The following is a 17,030-nucleotide window of genomic DNA, read 5'->3' as shown; positions in this document are numbered from 1 at the left end:
CCCCGTCTGCTGGGGCTGCCTGGGGGTGCAGTGTGACACAGGTGGCACGTTGGGATCCCAGCCATCCTTTATGAGCTCCTGGGGCAGCATTCAGAGCCTGAGACATTGCTGTTTAATTTATTCTTTCACCTCAAAAAGCCCCCCTGACCTCAGTCTCCCTAAGCACAAAGGGGTGGAGCTGTGCTCCCAACCTCTGCAGGGCTGAGTTAATGAATGTTTGGGATGAAAGGCAACAAGCTGAAAACTTTATCGCTTCCCAACCACGGCAGGCAAGGCTTAAATGAGCCTGGAAACTGCACAGTCCTTTGTGCTGTACATCTGTGAAGCAGACTTGAATCAAAAGGCACACTAATTCTGGGGTAAAGAAAACAAAAAAGCACCAAAAAACCCTCCAGTAGAATAAAATTTCAGATTTAAAGTGAAAAAAGTAATAAATTCCTGATGTGTGAAGCTGCCCTTTGTGGGGGTTTGCCTTTTCTCCTCTGTGTGAGGCAGATGTGGGTGGAAGTGCTGGGAAAAAGGGGTTTCTGAGTGTGCACCTGTGAGGAGGGTGATGGGACATGATGTACAGAGAAGGGAAATGAAATTTCTTCTTGGGAATTTTTCATCTAGAATGGACTCTTTTCTTTTTCCCCACTCTGCATTCCACATCTAGAAACACCAGAATGGGTCAAAAAGTTGTGAAATAACAGACCAGTGGTGGCAGCAGAGTGGCAAATGAAATGCTCAGGTTTATCTCTTAATGAAACACCAGAATTTTCCTGGTGTGTTTTTTTAATGCTGTGCCAGTAGCAAATCTAGCTAAACTCTTGGCTGAAGGTCATGTGTGCTTGTGGGGTTTGCCATGAGGAGAAAAAGAAACCCTGGCCAGCTCCTTGCTACAGGTGAGGAACCAGGTTCACTGTCCTGTTTCAGAGGGAAGGTGACACAGAGGTGGGAGTTACTCATGCAGGAGAACATGTGTGGGATTAGGGGGCAATGATGATGTTAGGGACACATAAATTCATGCTTTTCTCCAAACCCCAAGGATTAAACACAAATCTATCATCCCTTCTTCAAGACTTGACTCATGATGTGACCTCAGTCTCATTTTTTAAGGATTATGTGCCATTGTTTCAGGGCAGGGTGAGGGACAGTTTTGCTCCTTTCAGGGCAGTATGGGATGGATGGAGGGTGTCCTCTAAGAGTCCCTGCTCAGTACAAGACTTCACACCTCAGCAAGTACAGCTATGAAAATGTAGGATTCTGGCTGTTCCCCTGTGATTATTTTTGTCCCCAAAAGTTCCTGAATCCTTTATGGAAAGATAAAGGAGAGCCAGAGAACACCACAGCAGCTGAATTTCAATGCCAGGTGAAAAACTGCTTGGTACTAAAAAAATTAATCCACTGGAATTTTGTGGGGAAGGATCCAAATATTTGCAAAGTGGTTTGAGGTAACGAGGGATAAAATGTACAAACATTCCCAATCCCTAAGAAACCGAAGACTGGATTGTGCTTCTGCAGATGTGCAAAACCACTAAACACACTTAAAAATTCAAGTTTCCTTAGGCATGTTGGCAATGAAAACATCACAATCTTGCAGAAAAAATCTAAAATAAATTTTATGACCATTTGACTGAATATCTTAAATGCAACAGTATTGCTGTTTCCCAAAGATTGAAGAACAGACAAAACTAAAACACAGAGACCCTGCTGCTGCCAGGGGAAAAATGATGGCATTTCACCCTGGATCATATTTACACATACTCCAACTGCAATAATTAGTGGCTTTAAAGACATCTGTGTCCAAAGGCAGCACAGCAAAAAGAAACCATCAACATAATTCATCCTCCACAAATGACCCGTGCTGTGACATTCCAGGCTATAAACAAAGCCAGGGAAAACGCCTTCAGACAGAGTCACATCAGCTCAACTCACATCCTTTAGCCTGAAAATATTTTGCACATTTGATCCCTGCACTCCCACATTCTTAACTGCTTAAGATGATATCAATCACTCGCTCCACACTGCAAATTATCCTTGTCAAACAGCTGACCTGGCAAACATTTCTCTTCCCAATGGATACAAAACCAATGTATGGGAAGAGTTGTCCCCCCACTTTTTTCTGCCTCTAACTTTCTGTGATCCGGCCTCAGACTGCACAATGAGGGATGCCTTTGCCTAAAGTTTTCTACCCATGTATTGCAGCACTAGGGTGTGTGATCACAGAATAACAGCATGTAACAGAACAAGCTGGGCTGGAATGGACCCTCAAGGATCATGGAGCCCAACTCCTGGTCCTGCACAGCACCATGCCCAAGAGTGCCCAAAAATGTTGTCTGAAAGCTTCTTGAACTCTGTCAGGCTGGTGCTGGGACCACTTCCCTGAGATAACCATACTCTGGAGCACATATTTTAGTGACAAAGAGAAAATTCATCTGCTTTGCCCAATTTGGAGATACCAGACTCAGAAACTACAGCTAAGTAAGTTTTTTTCTTTAGATCCATTCTCCCAGAATGTTGGAATACAGGACATCCCTCTGGCTGCTTTGGATTGCCAGGACCCCTGCCAGGGGGCTCAGAGACCCTGGCACAGAGCCCAGGACACCTGTGACTTTGATTATGACCCATGGAAAAAATTACCAACCTTATATGAGGATCTGAAAGACACGAAAGTCTAAGTGGAATAATAGCTAGTCTGTCATGGGGTGAAAAATAGATTTTTGGGGTTTTTAGAATGGGAGTTCAGGGGGCAAGATGGAGGAATCTGGGTGTGCTCAGCCTTTCTCCTTCTACTTCACCTCCATCTTCTGCTGGGATGGTGGCACTTTTAGCCTGGTTTAGAGTAGCAGCTCACTGTCTAACACAGGTGATGGGTATTGGGAAGTTATGGTAAATAATGTACACGTAGTTTTTAGTATAAAAAGATAACACTGCCCTGGGTGCAGGCAGAGTGCCTCTGTCTGACCTGCTGGAGGGACCTTGGCAGGCCAGAGAAAGAATTTCATAGATAAGGAACAATAAACAACCTTGAGAACAAGAACTGAAGAGTTCTGACTCCTTCTCTGACAGCCGGCTGGGAAAAGAGACTTTCTAACACATCTGGGGGTCACTGTGAGCAGCAGAAGCCCCGAGACCAGAAAAGCATCATGAGAGGGCATAAACTCATGGCAGGCCGTGCTGGGTGTGCTGGGTGTGGCAGAGCAGTGCTTACATCCATGAGTGCAGCATTGATGTAGTTGCTGGACTCGCCATCCACGGAGATGAGGAAGGGCAGGCAGCGGTCCAGGGGCAGCACGTCCATGCAGCGGTTCTTGTCGTGGTTGCGCGGCAGCAGCCCGATGCTGCAGTCCTCCGGCCGCACCCGCGGCGTCACGATGTTCAGGGTCTGGGCAGGGCAGGGAGAGGGCAACGAGGACACAAACAGCCTGAGTGCCTTGCAGTTCACTTCCAAGCATCACAGAATCACCAGGTTGGAAGAGACCTCCAAGATCATCGAGTCCAACCCAGACCCAAGCCCTCAACTCACCCCTGGCACCCAGTGCCACATCCAGGCTTTGTTAAACACCCCCAGGGATGGGGACTCCACCACCTCCCTGGGCAGCCATTGCACAACTTTATCACTCTTTCCATGAAAACCCTTTTCCCAAAATCCTGCTCCCTTGGTGCAGCTTGAGGATGTGTGTGCTCTGGTTCTGCCATGTGCACAATATATTTGTTTTAAAGGGACTCAAGAGTAGCAGAGCTTTGGCTGTTGCATATATGTAAAACTCACAAAATAAGGGCCTTGTTACCCTTATAAAATCATGGCTCAGGGCTGCTCCTTCAGCTAAGCAGAAAAGGGCTATGGGAAAGTGACTAAGTTGAATTAGAGGTAGAAAAACAAGTTATAGAACCATCACGTGCTCTCTTGGTGGTTTATGGTGGTGGGTTGAATTACATTGGTTGTGCTTAAATGGGATGTAACTGATTATGAGGTAACTGCTTAGAAAGGTCTGGTTTTTGCAATAAAGGGCTCTCCTTTGCACCTGCCTGGGGACTCTGTGTTACTCAGCTTCAGAACATTTGGCATCCCAGAGATAAAAAGGAAGAAGCACTAAGGAGCTTGTTGCTGTTATAACATGTTGTGTTTTGCAGATTGTCCTGAGGAACTCTTCCAAACATTGTTAGCTCCAGCAAAAACTGAAAGCACTATAAACCTCCCAAACACTTCCAGCTCTAAACCCACAGAGCAGCTAGATAACATTCCTGCACTTTCCTGGAGGTTGGAAATGGGTGTCACAGGCATAAGATGCATTTTTGAGCTGGCGATGGAGTGAAACCTCCTCCTGTTCCTAGCATCCTTAGGAAGCACAAATCCTTCCCCTCTTCAGGTGGGTCCTGTGCAGGTGTACCCTGAGTATTGACCACCCAGCAGATCAGACTGTTCAGAGCCTCTGGTGATTCCTCAGACTACTGACTTATCTAATAAAAACCTAAGCTTAAATGTCATTTTGAGGGTTTTTTTAACAGAAAGGTCTATTTGTTTTATATATTACTTAGATTGTTACTTTCCTTTTGAAGTGACACATAGGATGCCTCACTTACATAGTCATACCTAATCTCTGGGGCCTTGCTGTCAGTCTTTGACTGTTATCTGCCTTTTCCACAGCTTGACAGACTGTGTTTCTTTAAATCTATTTTACTTTTGTGTTCCCTGTTGTGGAGGCCTCCTAACAAACCAGTCCAGGTTGGTCAGCAAGGATCAAAACTCGGAAATCAAAGTGAATGCATCTTAGCACCAGTGCTTAAGTGGTAGTAGATCAATGGCTGTCTGATGTCATTGTGCTTCCACTTTTGCATCTCCCCTTCCTGAGCAAAGCCCATGGAGTCTAACAGTGAACTCTCTGCAGCCAGAAGAATAGAAAATATTTAGAGGCCAAAAAACACCAAGAAAAAAAAAAATTAATGAAGGGCTAGACTTCTGCCACAGAGAGATTATGAATGAAGAAAAGAGGAAGGTCAAACAATCCAAGATAAAAGAATGTGTCAAAGTTTAAAACTTGAAATAATATAGTTGCTCTAAATTATTCAGGTCCTACATTGCCTGGAGATGGAAAGCAGGGAGTCTGGCTGGGGAAACAACATGAAATCTCAGATCTCTGACAGTGCAGATAACCAGGTGACTTGCTAGTGATTTACACCTGCCTATTTTATGCTGCTCCCCTCTCTCCCTTGTTCCTGTACTGATTCAGATTACAAAAACTCTCCAGAGTGAGCTTTTGTATGTCCAGACAACATGTAGAGTATGAGAAATACATCCAGCCTTTCCTCAGGGCTAGTGGGACCTAAATACCACCAACTGCAAGCACAGATCTGTAGTTATATCAACTGGTTCCCAAAGATTGCAGCAGAGATAGCAGCTTCTGCATTAATTCCAGACAATCAGGGCTGAGGAATGCTCTGAGCCAAAATCCTGTAAAAATAGATTCTACAACAAGACAGACACTGAACCTCTTATGCAAAGCACAGTGGAGCAGCTCCTTCCCACAGGAGCTGCCAGCCCCTGGCAGCTCAAAAGAACAAGCACAGAGGTGACAAATCCTGTCTCATGTCATGACAAAATACACCCAGCAAGCGGTGGCTGGTTTTTAATAGTGTTTTTTTAAACAGCATTTGATGAAGTTCGGCTCTAGCTCCTTCATGTCAAACCAGAAACACTTTTGCAGGCCTGCTATCACTTGATAGAACCAGATCTTTTTTTAATTGAGCTGCCATCAGTTGGGATCCACATTCTTTTCTCACTGTACCAACCCCGATGATTCCCTGTAAGGCTTCAGATAAAAGACACACATTCTCCCTTGACATAGAGAGGGAGGAAAAGAGGCCTCTGGCTCAGGCTGGGGATCCCAAAAGAAATCCTCTTGCTGCAAAAGACACTTTTCTGGGAGAGGAAAAGCAATTAAAGCAATCTCCACCTTTTTACCCTGACTATGAGTGGCCTCAACAAATAGTAGATGTTTCTTTCTTTCCTGTCAAACTCACCTTGCTCCAAATTTCCCACAGTCTTGTTTCCCTACATCAATGTTGACTCAAAATTGTAGATCTACAGAATGTTTTGGTTTGGAAGAGATTTTAAAGCCCATCTATTCCACCCCTGCCATGGGCAGGGACACATTCCACTGTCCCAGGCTGCTCCCAGCCCTGTCCAGCCTGGCCTTGGGCACTGCCAGGGATCCAGGGGCAGCCCCAGCTGCTCTGGGCACCCTGTGCCAGGGCCTGCCCACCCTCACAGTAAAGAATTCATGGGGAATAAGGATGGAAAAGTTAGTTCAATGTTCAGAATTCTGGGTGAATTCTCCACTTTGTGAGAGGAACAACTGCACAGGGCCCATAGCTGGAGTGTCCCAAGCCCATTGACCAGGGTGGGATAAGCAACAGGGACAGGAAACAAAGGAGGGGCCCCTATTTTGTTGCTTGCCCTGGGCAAAGAGCACTAATGGAGCACTTGAGAGTTTTGCTGTCCATCATTTTGGGTCTCATCACCAGGTACCTGGCAAAACATCTGCAGTGAACTGAGGGATTCATTCACATTTAATTGAAAATTAGCAATAGCCAAAATAATGCTCGCTGAGCTTCCCACTCTCTCCTGTGTGGAAGGTTGTCAACAAGTTGATTGTCAAAGCTTGGAAGCACCATATGAGCCACAAGAATGGATAATAAGGCACCTTGAGGCATAAATGTTTCTGTATAAATTATGGAAGGAAACGAACAACACAATTCTCATTAAAATAAGTACAACGTTATGTGTGAAAATTAGTACCCTTGCTCTCCTGGAGTGATGGGGACAATTTTTTCCTTGAAGGCTGAATAGTCCATGCTCAAAAACAAATCTCTGCCTGACCCAGTAGTACAACAACAAAAATCAACCCAAATCAGACCTTGGCTCAGTGTCCCCCTCATCTGCTCTGCTGGAAATCACAAAGAAACACACAGAAATTGATTAAACACCTTCAATACACCAACTGCAGTGACTGAGACATATGACATTACCTGAAACTCATCTTTTATCTGGCTGGAATTGGTCTGTGGATCCAGTCTGCTGATGTTGTAATAGATGGATCTGAACTCACAGACTGGAATGGCTGTGTTGCCACAGAGACATGCCTCCAGAATGGCATCATGGACAAACACATACTGCTCCTGCACAGGGGAGAAGATATTAAAATCACACTTTTAATACAGATCATGAAATATCACTCTTCATTTTTTCTTAAGTCATGCCCAGTATGCATATTTGGCTCTGTTTCTCATGGAGACAAATTACACAGTGTGCTGTGTGACAGCTTTGTGAGCATGTTTCATCCGTCACTGAATGGGAGGTCTCACGTGTTCATTTCAGATTTACAAGGAAAATGGGGAACTGGCACTCTCAGGAATGCTGGGACAAAATGGGGGTGGGCTGAGGAGGACTTCAGGGACTTCTGTCCACAAGGCAATGGTCACCTCCAATAACACCAGAGGAGCACAGAATTGTGTAGGCTGGAAAAGATCTCTAAGATCACTGAGTCCAGCCCAGCACTGCCAAATTCACCACTGAACATGTCCCCAAGTGCCACATCTGCATGTTTGTTGGATCCTTGCAGGGATGGTGACTCTACCACTGCCCTGGGCAGCTGTGCCAGGGCTGGAAAACACTTTAAATGAAGAAACTTTTCCTAAAATACAATTTAGCCTTCTCTGGCACAACTGTGCAGAACTAACAGGTTTCTTCTGGGTTCTGGGTATTTTGGGGTAAAACTCTTTCCCTAAAATAAATATGGGAAGTCCAACAAAGTTAACAGCCCCTCTCTGTTCCAGATTGTTGTCCTGTCCCTCAGGAAGGGAAGGGGTTAAGGGACACACATAAAACCTGTGCAACAGGATAACAGTTCCACAGGAGTGTGTGCAGCTTCCAGACACTGTGTGATGGAGCACCTTGCTTCATCAGCACCCAAACCTTGAACCAAAGGTGCTTTGTTTGCTCAGCTCGTAATTGATACACACCAGGTACTACTGGAGCCTGCAGTGTTCCTATGAATGAGTCATGAGAGGCTTCAGGAGCTCTTTTTCCCTACTCTGAGAATAAAATTAATCAGCAATGCACAGACCTCAGCTCCAAGGTTTGCCCTCCTGTCTGGGAGGCCCCGAGTAGCTGCCAGCGAATTGATTCAGCGCAAACCCGGGCATGTTTGGCCACCAAAACTTCTGCATAATCAAGGCACAGAGCGAGCCAGTGTTGACTTCATGAACTGCTGGGCAGAGAAGCTGAGAGGAAAGCAGCACCTGGAGCAGGGGGAGCTGCTGGCACCCACCTCTGTCTGCACCAAGTTGACCCTTTGGGAGCGCAGCTCTCGCACGCAGTTGAAAATATCCACCACGCCCTCGTTCTCTGCCATGTCCAGCATGATGTCAATGGCAATAAAGCACCCCGTCCTCCCGGCCCCAGCACTGGAAAAGAAAAAAACAGCAGGATCTGTGTGACCAAGGGGCTCTGGAGAGGCAGGGCTCTGTGGAGGAGAGAATAACAGCAGCACACACACTGCTGTCTCCTCCTGGGAGCTGCTCCTGTTCCCTGCAGGATTCATTTTTCTGTTATAGGATTTAAGAGAATGAGGGGAAATAGTATTTCTTGAAAGGGAAGCAGAAACCAAAGCTTTGTGTTGTTGAACATCAACAAAACATTGCAGAAATACTCATTATAATTTTACAGGTCAGGTCACCTGCACAGCTCTCATCACTCAGGGGAAAGCAGCCTCCAGGCTGCAAACAGACACAATTCCAGAAATTTCCTTCCCTGGGACTCTCTAGAAGGCACATTTCCTTCCCTGGCACTCTCTAGAAGGCATGCATGCATTTACTCCAGTGGGCATGATGAAAGGAGCCCAGTCCTCCGCCTCAAACACTTCTTTTCCCTTTGGAATCCAGAGGAGTTTGGATCCTGAGGAGGGTGATTTGAAGTTCTGGATTGTAAGTCTCAGAGAAAGGAGCTCGAGGCTGCTGGAACCCTTCAGTTCAGAGCTCCCCACTGCTTGGGAGAACTGGGCCATCTCCTGCAAAACTGTGTGGTCATTGTGTCCTCCTTCCCCTCTGGGAAATCATCCAAGCTGCCTAGGTGTGAAGGATGGAGAGAGGAGAAGTCTCTTCACATCACTCTGAAGGAAGCAGAGCTCTGCTCAGACCAGGGAAAGTTCAGCTGCACTGAAAACTCCACCAGAGCCGAAAGCAAGGAGATATGAATGACCATAAATTAATGGACCAGATTAATCAACTGCTGAACAGTGAGAAGATATTTTTCATTTGCAGAATTTTAATGAATAAGTGGCATTTCCTCTCCCTTTATCTCTCAGCTTTTCAGAATTTTAACAAATAGTTTTAACAGTTCTATATTTAGAGGATCCTGGCACTTCATAAATATCGAACAGTGATATTATCCAGCCAGGCTTCAGTGGGGAGAATTTGGTAATTACCACTTAAAGCAAGTCATTAAAATTCAAAAGCAGATAAATAACAGAGGAAATGGCATTTATTCATTAAAATGGGAAGGATGACAAATCTCTCCTTGCTTTCTTGGTGACAATGAGTCAGGTTCAGACACCTTCCAGGGCCAGCCCCAAACCATGGCACCAAAGCAGCAAACTCAGGCCCTCAGCTGTAAATGAAATCTCTTCTGCCAACTCCTCAGGCTTAGCTTTACTTTATAAAACTGACTCACTGCTTGCTAAAAAAAAAAAAAATAAAAAAATCCAACAAAACAAAACACCCACCCAATCCAACACTGCTTAGAAAAGATAAGATTTAATTGATTTTCCTTTTTAAAGTCGTTGTGGGATGTATTTTCTCTCTCTTTCTCAAGACACTGAGTGGGAACTAGAGGCAATTCTCTGTGGATTGATGAGGTGTGAGATTTTGGGACAGCCAGCTCTGCTCTCTAGCCTTGTGCTCAAGCCACACCTTCTTTAGCTCTCACATGCCCTGAACCCTGCAGACTCAGCTGCTGCTACAAATCCAAACTCTGGTTTGGATTTTAAGACATTTAACTCCTTTTATTTGCCAGCTGGAAGCCACTGGAATTTTGCTATTGGAAGTTTTTAATCTGAGATTCCCACCCAAGTCCTGGGCTTTCAGGAAGCCAAGGTGCCCAAGGGCTGTCAGACTCAGCCAGACAAATATTTCAGACCATAAAAACATAAAACCATAGAATGGTCTGTGTTGGAATGGACCTTAAAGGTGGTGTAGTTCCAACTCCCCTGCTGTGGGCAGGGACACCTTCCACCAGACCAGGTAAGGCCTTCAATGCTGGCACAAAGCTGAGCTGCAGCAGGTGGGGGTACAGAGCAGCAAAGTTGCTTTAAAATTACCTTTGAGTGGGCATTGTCCATTCTGCCACATGAGGATTGAGGGCTGGAATGGCTGTCCCAGATATTCACCAGTTCCCCAGCTCTGCTATGAGCATCCAACGGAGCACAGACCACTGTGGGGGCTTCTACATTTGAAAGGCCCTCTCTGACCTACTCCCATCATCTCTAACTCATGCCAGTTTGGCTCCAGATTTGCCACTTTAGGGAAGAAAAACATTTGTTTCCTGGCAATGAGTCAAGTGGCTGAGCTAGGAATGCAACTAAGATAGTGAAAACTATAGATTTTAATTAAAAGCTTAAATGAATCAAGGGGTTAAGTTAGAAATGTAGTTAGCAAAGATCATACATTGTGATTAGAGCTTAACAAGGAAATTAACTGATACCAGGTGGGGAATGACAGGTGATACACGAAGTATTTTAAGAGTGCAGGAGCCATAAATACCACTGGCTTCTAAGAGTGAGAGGAGGTTTGGACTGTGACCAGCAAGCCAAGAAGCCCTGCCAGCTTGACACAGGTGAAGAGTTTACCATGAGGAAGAGGTCTTACTTCCTCTTCAAAGAACCCAGGGACCCATTTCAGAACCCAGTTAAAGAGGACAATTGTGCAGCCCTAATGGACATTCAGCTAATTATAATACAAAGCCAGAGAGTGAATGATTATGTATTAGGTGTCCTGGAAACCATCTGAATATGTAAAACTGTGGATGTGACAGCCTGGTCAGAGAGTGAGAAAACTAGAAAAGTTTTCCCAGAACTGGCCTGGGAGACTTTAGGGAGCTGGAGATAAAGAATGATAAGCAATTATTAAAAACAACCTGCAGTGTTGTTTCCCTAATATCTGTTTTCTTGTTATTCTCCTGAGATTTTTTATAAATGGGTGTCTTGTTAATTAGCCAGTCAGGTGAAATGTATTGATTAAATGACCAGTCAGGACCACCTGTACTGATCAGTGTAGAAGTGGTTCTGAGTAAAGACACGGGCTCATGCCACTTAGCCTTCTGATGGCTTTGTGTTCTCTCTTATTAAACAGTGACATCAAACCTTTTCCTGAAAAACAGAGAGCAGGAGCATGTGACTCTTTGCACATGCCTTTGGAAATGACTCTGCCTGTGTCCAGAGCTGTAATAAATAAACCTTTTTTTTCAGCTTTAATTAGTAGAAGAGTCATCCATCCGCGCTTCAGCGAGGCCCACAAACGATACCCTGAAACAGCAGCTGGTTATTGCCAGGGGAAAAGAAAAGAGGGGAAAGCTGCTGGAGGAGGGGCTAGGTGGAGAGCTGGCCTACCTGCAGTGCACCACGATGGGTCCTGCCTCGGGGGGGTTGAGGAACTTCACCTGGCGCACGAAGCCCAGCAGCCCCGTGGCGTAGCAGGGCACGCCGTGGTCCGGCCAGCTGGTGAAGTGGAACTGCCGAATCTCTCGGATCTCATGGTAGCCTTTCTGAGGAGACAACACAGCCTCTATTTCTCTTCCACCAGACTCCACTCAGCAGATTCTGCTCCCTGCTGCCTTCCCTCGTGCAGAGGGACAGCGAGCACTGAGCTCTCGCTGTGAGTGCAAACGTGTCCCAGTCTGCTTTTCACTCTAAAACATTTTCAGCCAAATTCCAGCTCCCAGTGAAGTGGGTAATGCTCACCTGAGGGCTGGGAAGGTGGGTGCAGGTTTTCAGTTCCAACCTGTGGTCTCAGAGCTCATACCCACCTCATCAGGGTGACCTCAGCCCTAGCACTCCATGGCTGTGTTTACCCACAGCCATAAACCACCAAAAATTCACTCTCAAATCCTTTCTGAGTCATTGAAGCAAGAGCCTGGGGAATGAACGTTTCAAGAGTGGGCATGCCCCAGGTAACAGCAGATTTTTTGCCACCTCCTGCCAAAAGCTCTCAGTTTGAGATGCTGCTGGCAGTGAAAAGGGCAGGAATTGGTACCCAGAACCATCTTTTCTGGAGAGAGCAAGTTGTTGGTATGTGAAAATCACATCTTTATCTGCCCTGCAGAGGGTAACCCACAACCCTGGGTCAGCTGTGTTTCATTGGGCAGGAAATGTGGGGGGAATCCAGCAGCAGCTCCTCTAGCCTATCAGATTTTGGCATTAGCATTTCTCATCAAGTTTTTCAATGATTTAATGAAATATGGAGTTGATGTATCAGAAACTGAAACAATATTCCCAGTGTGGGTGAAGTTCATTGAGCAGGAATTTTGGAAAAGCTTTAAAACCACTTACTGAGTGTTTGGAAAGTAATTTGGACAGACCTGGAATACTCTGACACTCAGGCTTCCAATTTCTAATTACGAGTAACAAAATCTTCCAAATCCTGCTGGTTTGGGGATAGTTTTTATACTCTTGCTCTTATTGTATTCTCATTTCTGATGAAAGGGGACCCTATCTGGCATCAAGTTTAAGTGGTACCTTTTTTCCTCTGCCATTTGCCACTGTGAAACACAGCAGTTATTATTCCTGGCATACCATCAGCTATCTGCTGCCTTTTGGATGCAGTTAAACTTTATGCACTATGGATTCTACTTTCGTGGCTGCATCAAGATGTTCCTGTAAAATCATTTGTCCAAAAATGGAATCCCTGTCAAAAACTTAGTTTGCTGAAGTGAAGCCTGTCCAAATAGCACAGCTCCCATCTCCAAGAGCGTTCTGGATGTGTTTCCCAGAGTTTCTGAACACAAATGAAGTGTGTCACCATCTCAGCTGCCTGAGGACCTCCTTACCTTTTGGACAGTGAAGGTACGTATGACATACTCTGCCAGTGGCTCTGTCTCAATTAATGTGACTTTAATATCTCCATAGACTTCTGTGTCATCTGGCCAGTATCGAACACACTTCACCTGGGGGCAGAAGGAAAATATTGAGAGGAACTAGTTCAAGTTGAGTCAGAGCTGACCTACATTTTCCTCCACTTCCAAGCTGGAGCCAATGAAAACTGGGTTTTCTTCTGATGTGCAGTTGCCAAAATTAACTGTATAAATTAGATCAAAATTCCTTTAGCATACATAGGAACCACAGGCAGGGATTTTTTTAAAGTTCCCTTTGTTGTCCATACAAATGCAAAGGATGCATTTAGATTTTTTTTTTTTTTTTAATCTCTTTGGATTTCCATATGTGCCTGGCCCATATCAGATGTACAGAACACCTGACAGTCACCACCACCACCACCATCCCTTCTGAGAAAAATCTTTGCTACTGCTCCTGTAATTCTCAACTCTGTTTAGCCAAAGAATTTCAGTTCATGGGGATTGTGGGATACATGTTGAGACACTAAATTTGTTTGACTCTGAGCTTTCTTTATCAGATGTGGACACAAACTTGGCATTTTACCAGCTGTGACAGGCTTCAGCTAAGGCTCAAGAGAGAAATCTCCTGAGCAGGTAAACACATCCCAGCTTAGCCAGATCTAGGAGCCATGTGCAAAACCACCAAAAGAAATAAAAGCAAGGCTGTGAAGCTCCAGAAGGGATATTTAGGCTAACAAAGACTATCAGGTTATTAAATGCTCTAGCATGAAGAGTGGAACAATACCTAAAGCTGAAGCAATTAGCTGCAGCAAAGCAGGCTTCATGTTCCAGTTCCAGTCATAATTGAAAGGGTTTTATAAATATTAAATATGATTAATGTAGGTTTGTTGTGGGTTTTTTGTTGTTTGGGTTTTTTTTTTCTTTTACACAGAGGCATTTATTTGGAACTGAAGTGTCAGTAGAAGGTAAAATAGAATAAATAGTAATAAATGAACAGAAGCAGCTGGCATTCAACCATGAGATCTAAGGGAAATCAAACACAAAGCAGCTGAATTACTAATGGCTCTGAGTAAATGAGAATTTAAATTTTTCTTAGTACCAAAGCAATGGAAAGTGACAAACATCAGGACAATTTTTTTTAAGAACTCCAGTTTCTGGCTGAGAACATCTCTTAAAACAAAAACCATGCTGGGAAAAGCCACCCCAGACATTCTGCCTTATTTCCAGCCTACACCTTTGGATTTATCCATGTTTGGTCCCATGATGGGCTTTGGGAATTGCCCTGGGCTGACACAGGGATGTCTGGTCCAGGTCAGTCCAGGAGGAGAACTGGTGTCTGTTTAGGAGGCCAACACTGCTGGGTGGTCCCAGGATCCACAAAAACCTCCATATCCAGGAACAGTGACCTCAGGAACTCCAGGCTTTGGACTCTCATGCAAAGAGGTCTTTTGGTAGTTGGAGCACCAGTCACACTGCCTCCCTCCTCTGGATTGTTACAGTTGTATTCAAATATTCAGATAAGGAATAACTATTACAGAATTATATTTTTCCTTCTGTACAGAGGAAGGAGACAGCTTCTGAGCTGGCATAAATGTGTATAACTCTGCCAAAGCTCAGACTTATAGCAGGAACACCATCCTTATTAGTCTACAAGGGAAGCAGCTAAGTATTACAAAATTTTACAGAAAAAAGAACCCAGAATGGCTGAATTTATTCCCTTCCTGCAGGAAGCAAAAGGCCTTTTGCTGCTGAGCTCTCCTGAGCAGCAGCTCTGTGTCAAACCCAGCCCTGCTCTGGTTTCACACATTGGGAGTGGCCCCTTACCCTGCCCACTTCCACCAGGTTGGTGACCATGACAACACTCGCGGAGTTTTCTTGCCAAATCATTCTCCAGAAATCCTTCACTGTCTCCTGCATCGGCCCTGGGGCAGGAGAGAAGACAAAAAGGACATCTCAAGAGAGTGCATGGGATGCCAATAAGCCCTTCCAGCTGCTCCCCAGCCATTGTCCTGTGCCCACAGCATCCTGCTGTCCCTCAGAGCCACTCAGGGTTACAGCCTGGAGCTCTCTGGAGGTCAGACCCTTCCTCACAGCAGGTATTTGAGGTTCCAGCATGGTGGCCACAGAAGGATGGACCCAGGAGGAAACTCTGTATGCACGATGGGACAAGGGTGTACCCCACACTGAAGCTGTGTTAAGGCTGTGTTCTAATTCACACCATTTCACAGCTCAATCCTGATTAATTATGAAGGAGGAAGGAAACATGCAGAAATTTGCTCTTTCCTGAAGCTCCCCACAGAGAAAATTCAGGTTCCAATAGCCAACCAACCAGTGCTCACAAGAGGTTTGTCAGTCTAGAGCCTCTCCCTGACCTTGTTTCTTATCAGAAACTCTTCAGGTGACTTACACAAGGTGGTGTTCAAATGCATTTCTTGCTAGCTCCCCTCAAAGGCTCAGCAGGCACAGCTTATTCACACTGCCCTCCTCAAGCAGGGTAAACCCAAGACCCACAGAGTCCCCTGCAGCTGTCCTCTGATACTTCATGCACAAATGACACATTCTAGGCTGTGCTGCCACCTCTAAGTCTGTGGCATTTTCTGTTCCTGCAGCTGAGGTTTTAAGTCTGAGTGCCATAAAGATCTTGGATAATTCCATATCCTTCCCTCTTTTGCCCATGTGTAGTAATTACATATCCTCTGAGCAGAGAGAGACACAGCTCTCCCAGGATTTTCCCGTGAAGCTGTGAGAAAGCTCAGAGAAAAAATTAAAATCATTATTATCTCAATCTCTGCACCTGGCAGGCAATCCCTGAATGTCAAAGATGTTTACAAGAGGAGTTTTCCCTTCTTGACCAACAGATGAGAGAAGACTCCTAAAGGCCAATCAGGTCTTAGGTCCACCATTGTTTCTGTAAGCACTGTGAATTTCTAATAATAAAGTGCCTTTTCCTGCCTTCTGATGATGGAGTCTCTGTACCACCTGTATCTGTCCCTGACACTCCTTCAGTGATACCCATATAACAAATTTTCAGATGTTCCCCAAAAAAGATGGTGTCACCCCACAAAAAGCTCCTACAACAGTGCAAACCTGCAGTGGGTTTACAAATATTCAGACACACAAGAGTGAACTTGCCTTGAGTTGCAATGTAATGGCGAGGCCGATGGTACCCCTGGAAAAAAAAAAGAAAATAGATGAGTGTCTGTGAAATCACAGCTCAGACAAAGCCCACCAGGGATTTGATACTTCCCAGGTGCCAACTGCTGCCCTCTGGACAGTGTATAATTCTGTAATATATTATAATTAACTGGTTATGGAATGAATGAGTGAGTGAATGAATGAATGAATGAATGAATGAATGAATGAATGAATGAATGAACGAATGAATGGGCTGGCCTTAAGAGATTTTAAGTAAGGGTATCTCCCACAGATGAATAACACAATCTCTTCATGCCAAAGACAGGAATGGGGCACTTTTAAGCAATTTCCACAAAGAAACAAAAATCCTGTGTTACCTGAGGGTAACACTGAAAACAGATAGGCAAAACATTGCATCTTCTTCTTTGAAAAGAAGAAAGGGATGAATTTGTCTCTGTGAAAATTCTAGGGCATCTTTTATCCTTTCAAGAAACTACTCTAAACATTTCCTGTTGCTGTGACTTAAGAGCTGTGTTGAAGAAATGCAAGTAGATTGGATCACTGTGTGTGAGACAGAGGCTGCTTTTCCAATGTCATTTTAGAACACTGAAAAAAAAGTCAATCTGTTTACATACATGCCTTCTGCACCACAACTCTGTGAGTAGCTGGCAAGTCTCTGATATCAACTAATGCTATTGTGAGGGGCTGATATTGATTTCTGCATCCATCATCTAGCCCACGTCCCACTTCTGCCGGTGGATCTGTCAAACACAGGAAATCTCCATCTGCC

At 44.9% G+C, this 17,030-nt stretch overlaps 1 protein-coding gene across 1 annotated transcript in view; it reads right to left on the bottom strand.

Moving 5' to 3' along the window:
- PTPRT (protein tyrosine phosphatase receptor type T) overlaps window positions 1-17,030 on the bottom strand; it is a 473,718-nt gene that overhangs the window by 13,888 nt on the left and 442,800 nt on the right. The window contains exons 21-27 of the mRNA XM_050982229.1: window positions 16,238-16,274; window positions 14,930-15,027; window positions 13,082-13,198; window positions 11,646-11,800; window positions 8,313-8,448; window positions 7,012-7,161; window positions 3,194-3,367 (exon numbers count right to left, since the gene is read on the bottom strand). Of these exons, the coding sequence (XP_050838186.1) occupies window positions 3,194-3,367; window positions 7,012-7,161; window positions 8,313-8,448; window positions 11,646-11,800; window positions 13,082-13,198; window positions 14,930-15,027; window positions 16,238-16,274 (867 nt within the window). The remainder of the gene's footprint in view (window positions 1-3,193; window positions 3,368-7,011; window positions 7,162-8,312; window positions 8,449-11,645; window positions 11,801-13,081; window positions 13,199-14,929; window positions 15,028-16,237; window positions 16,275-17,030) is intronic.

This window comes from Serinus canaria, chromosome 20 (genome assembly GCF_022539315.1).
Source record: "Serinus canaria isolate serCan28SL12 chromosome 20, serCan2020, whole genome shotgun sequence".
NCBI classification, from domain to species: Eukaryota; Metazoa; Chordata; class Aves; order Passeriformes; family Fringillidae; genus Serinus; species Serinus canaria.
This window is presented reverse-complemented; position numbering and strand designations above follow the sequence as displayed.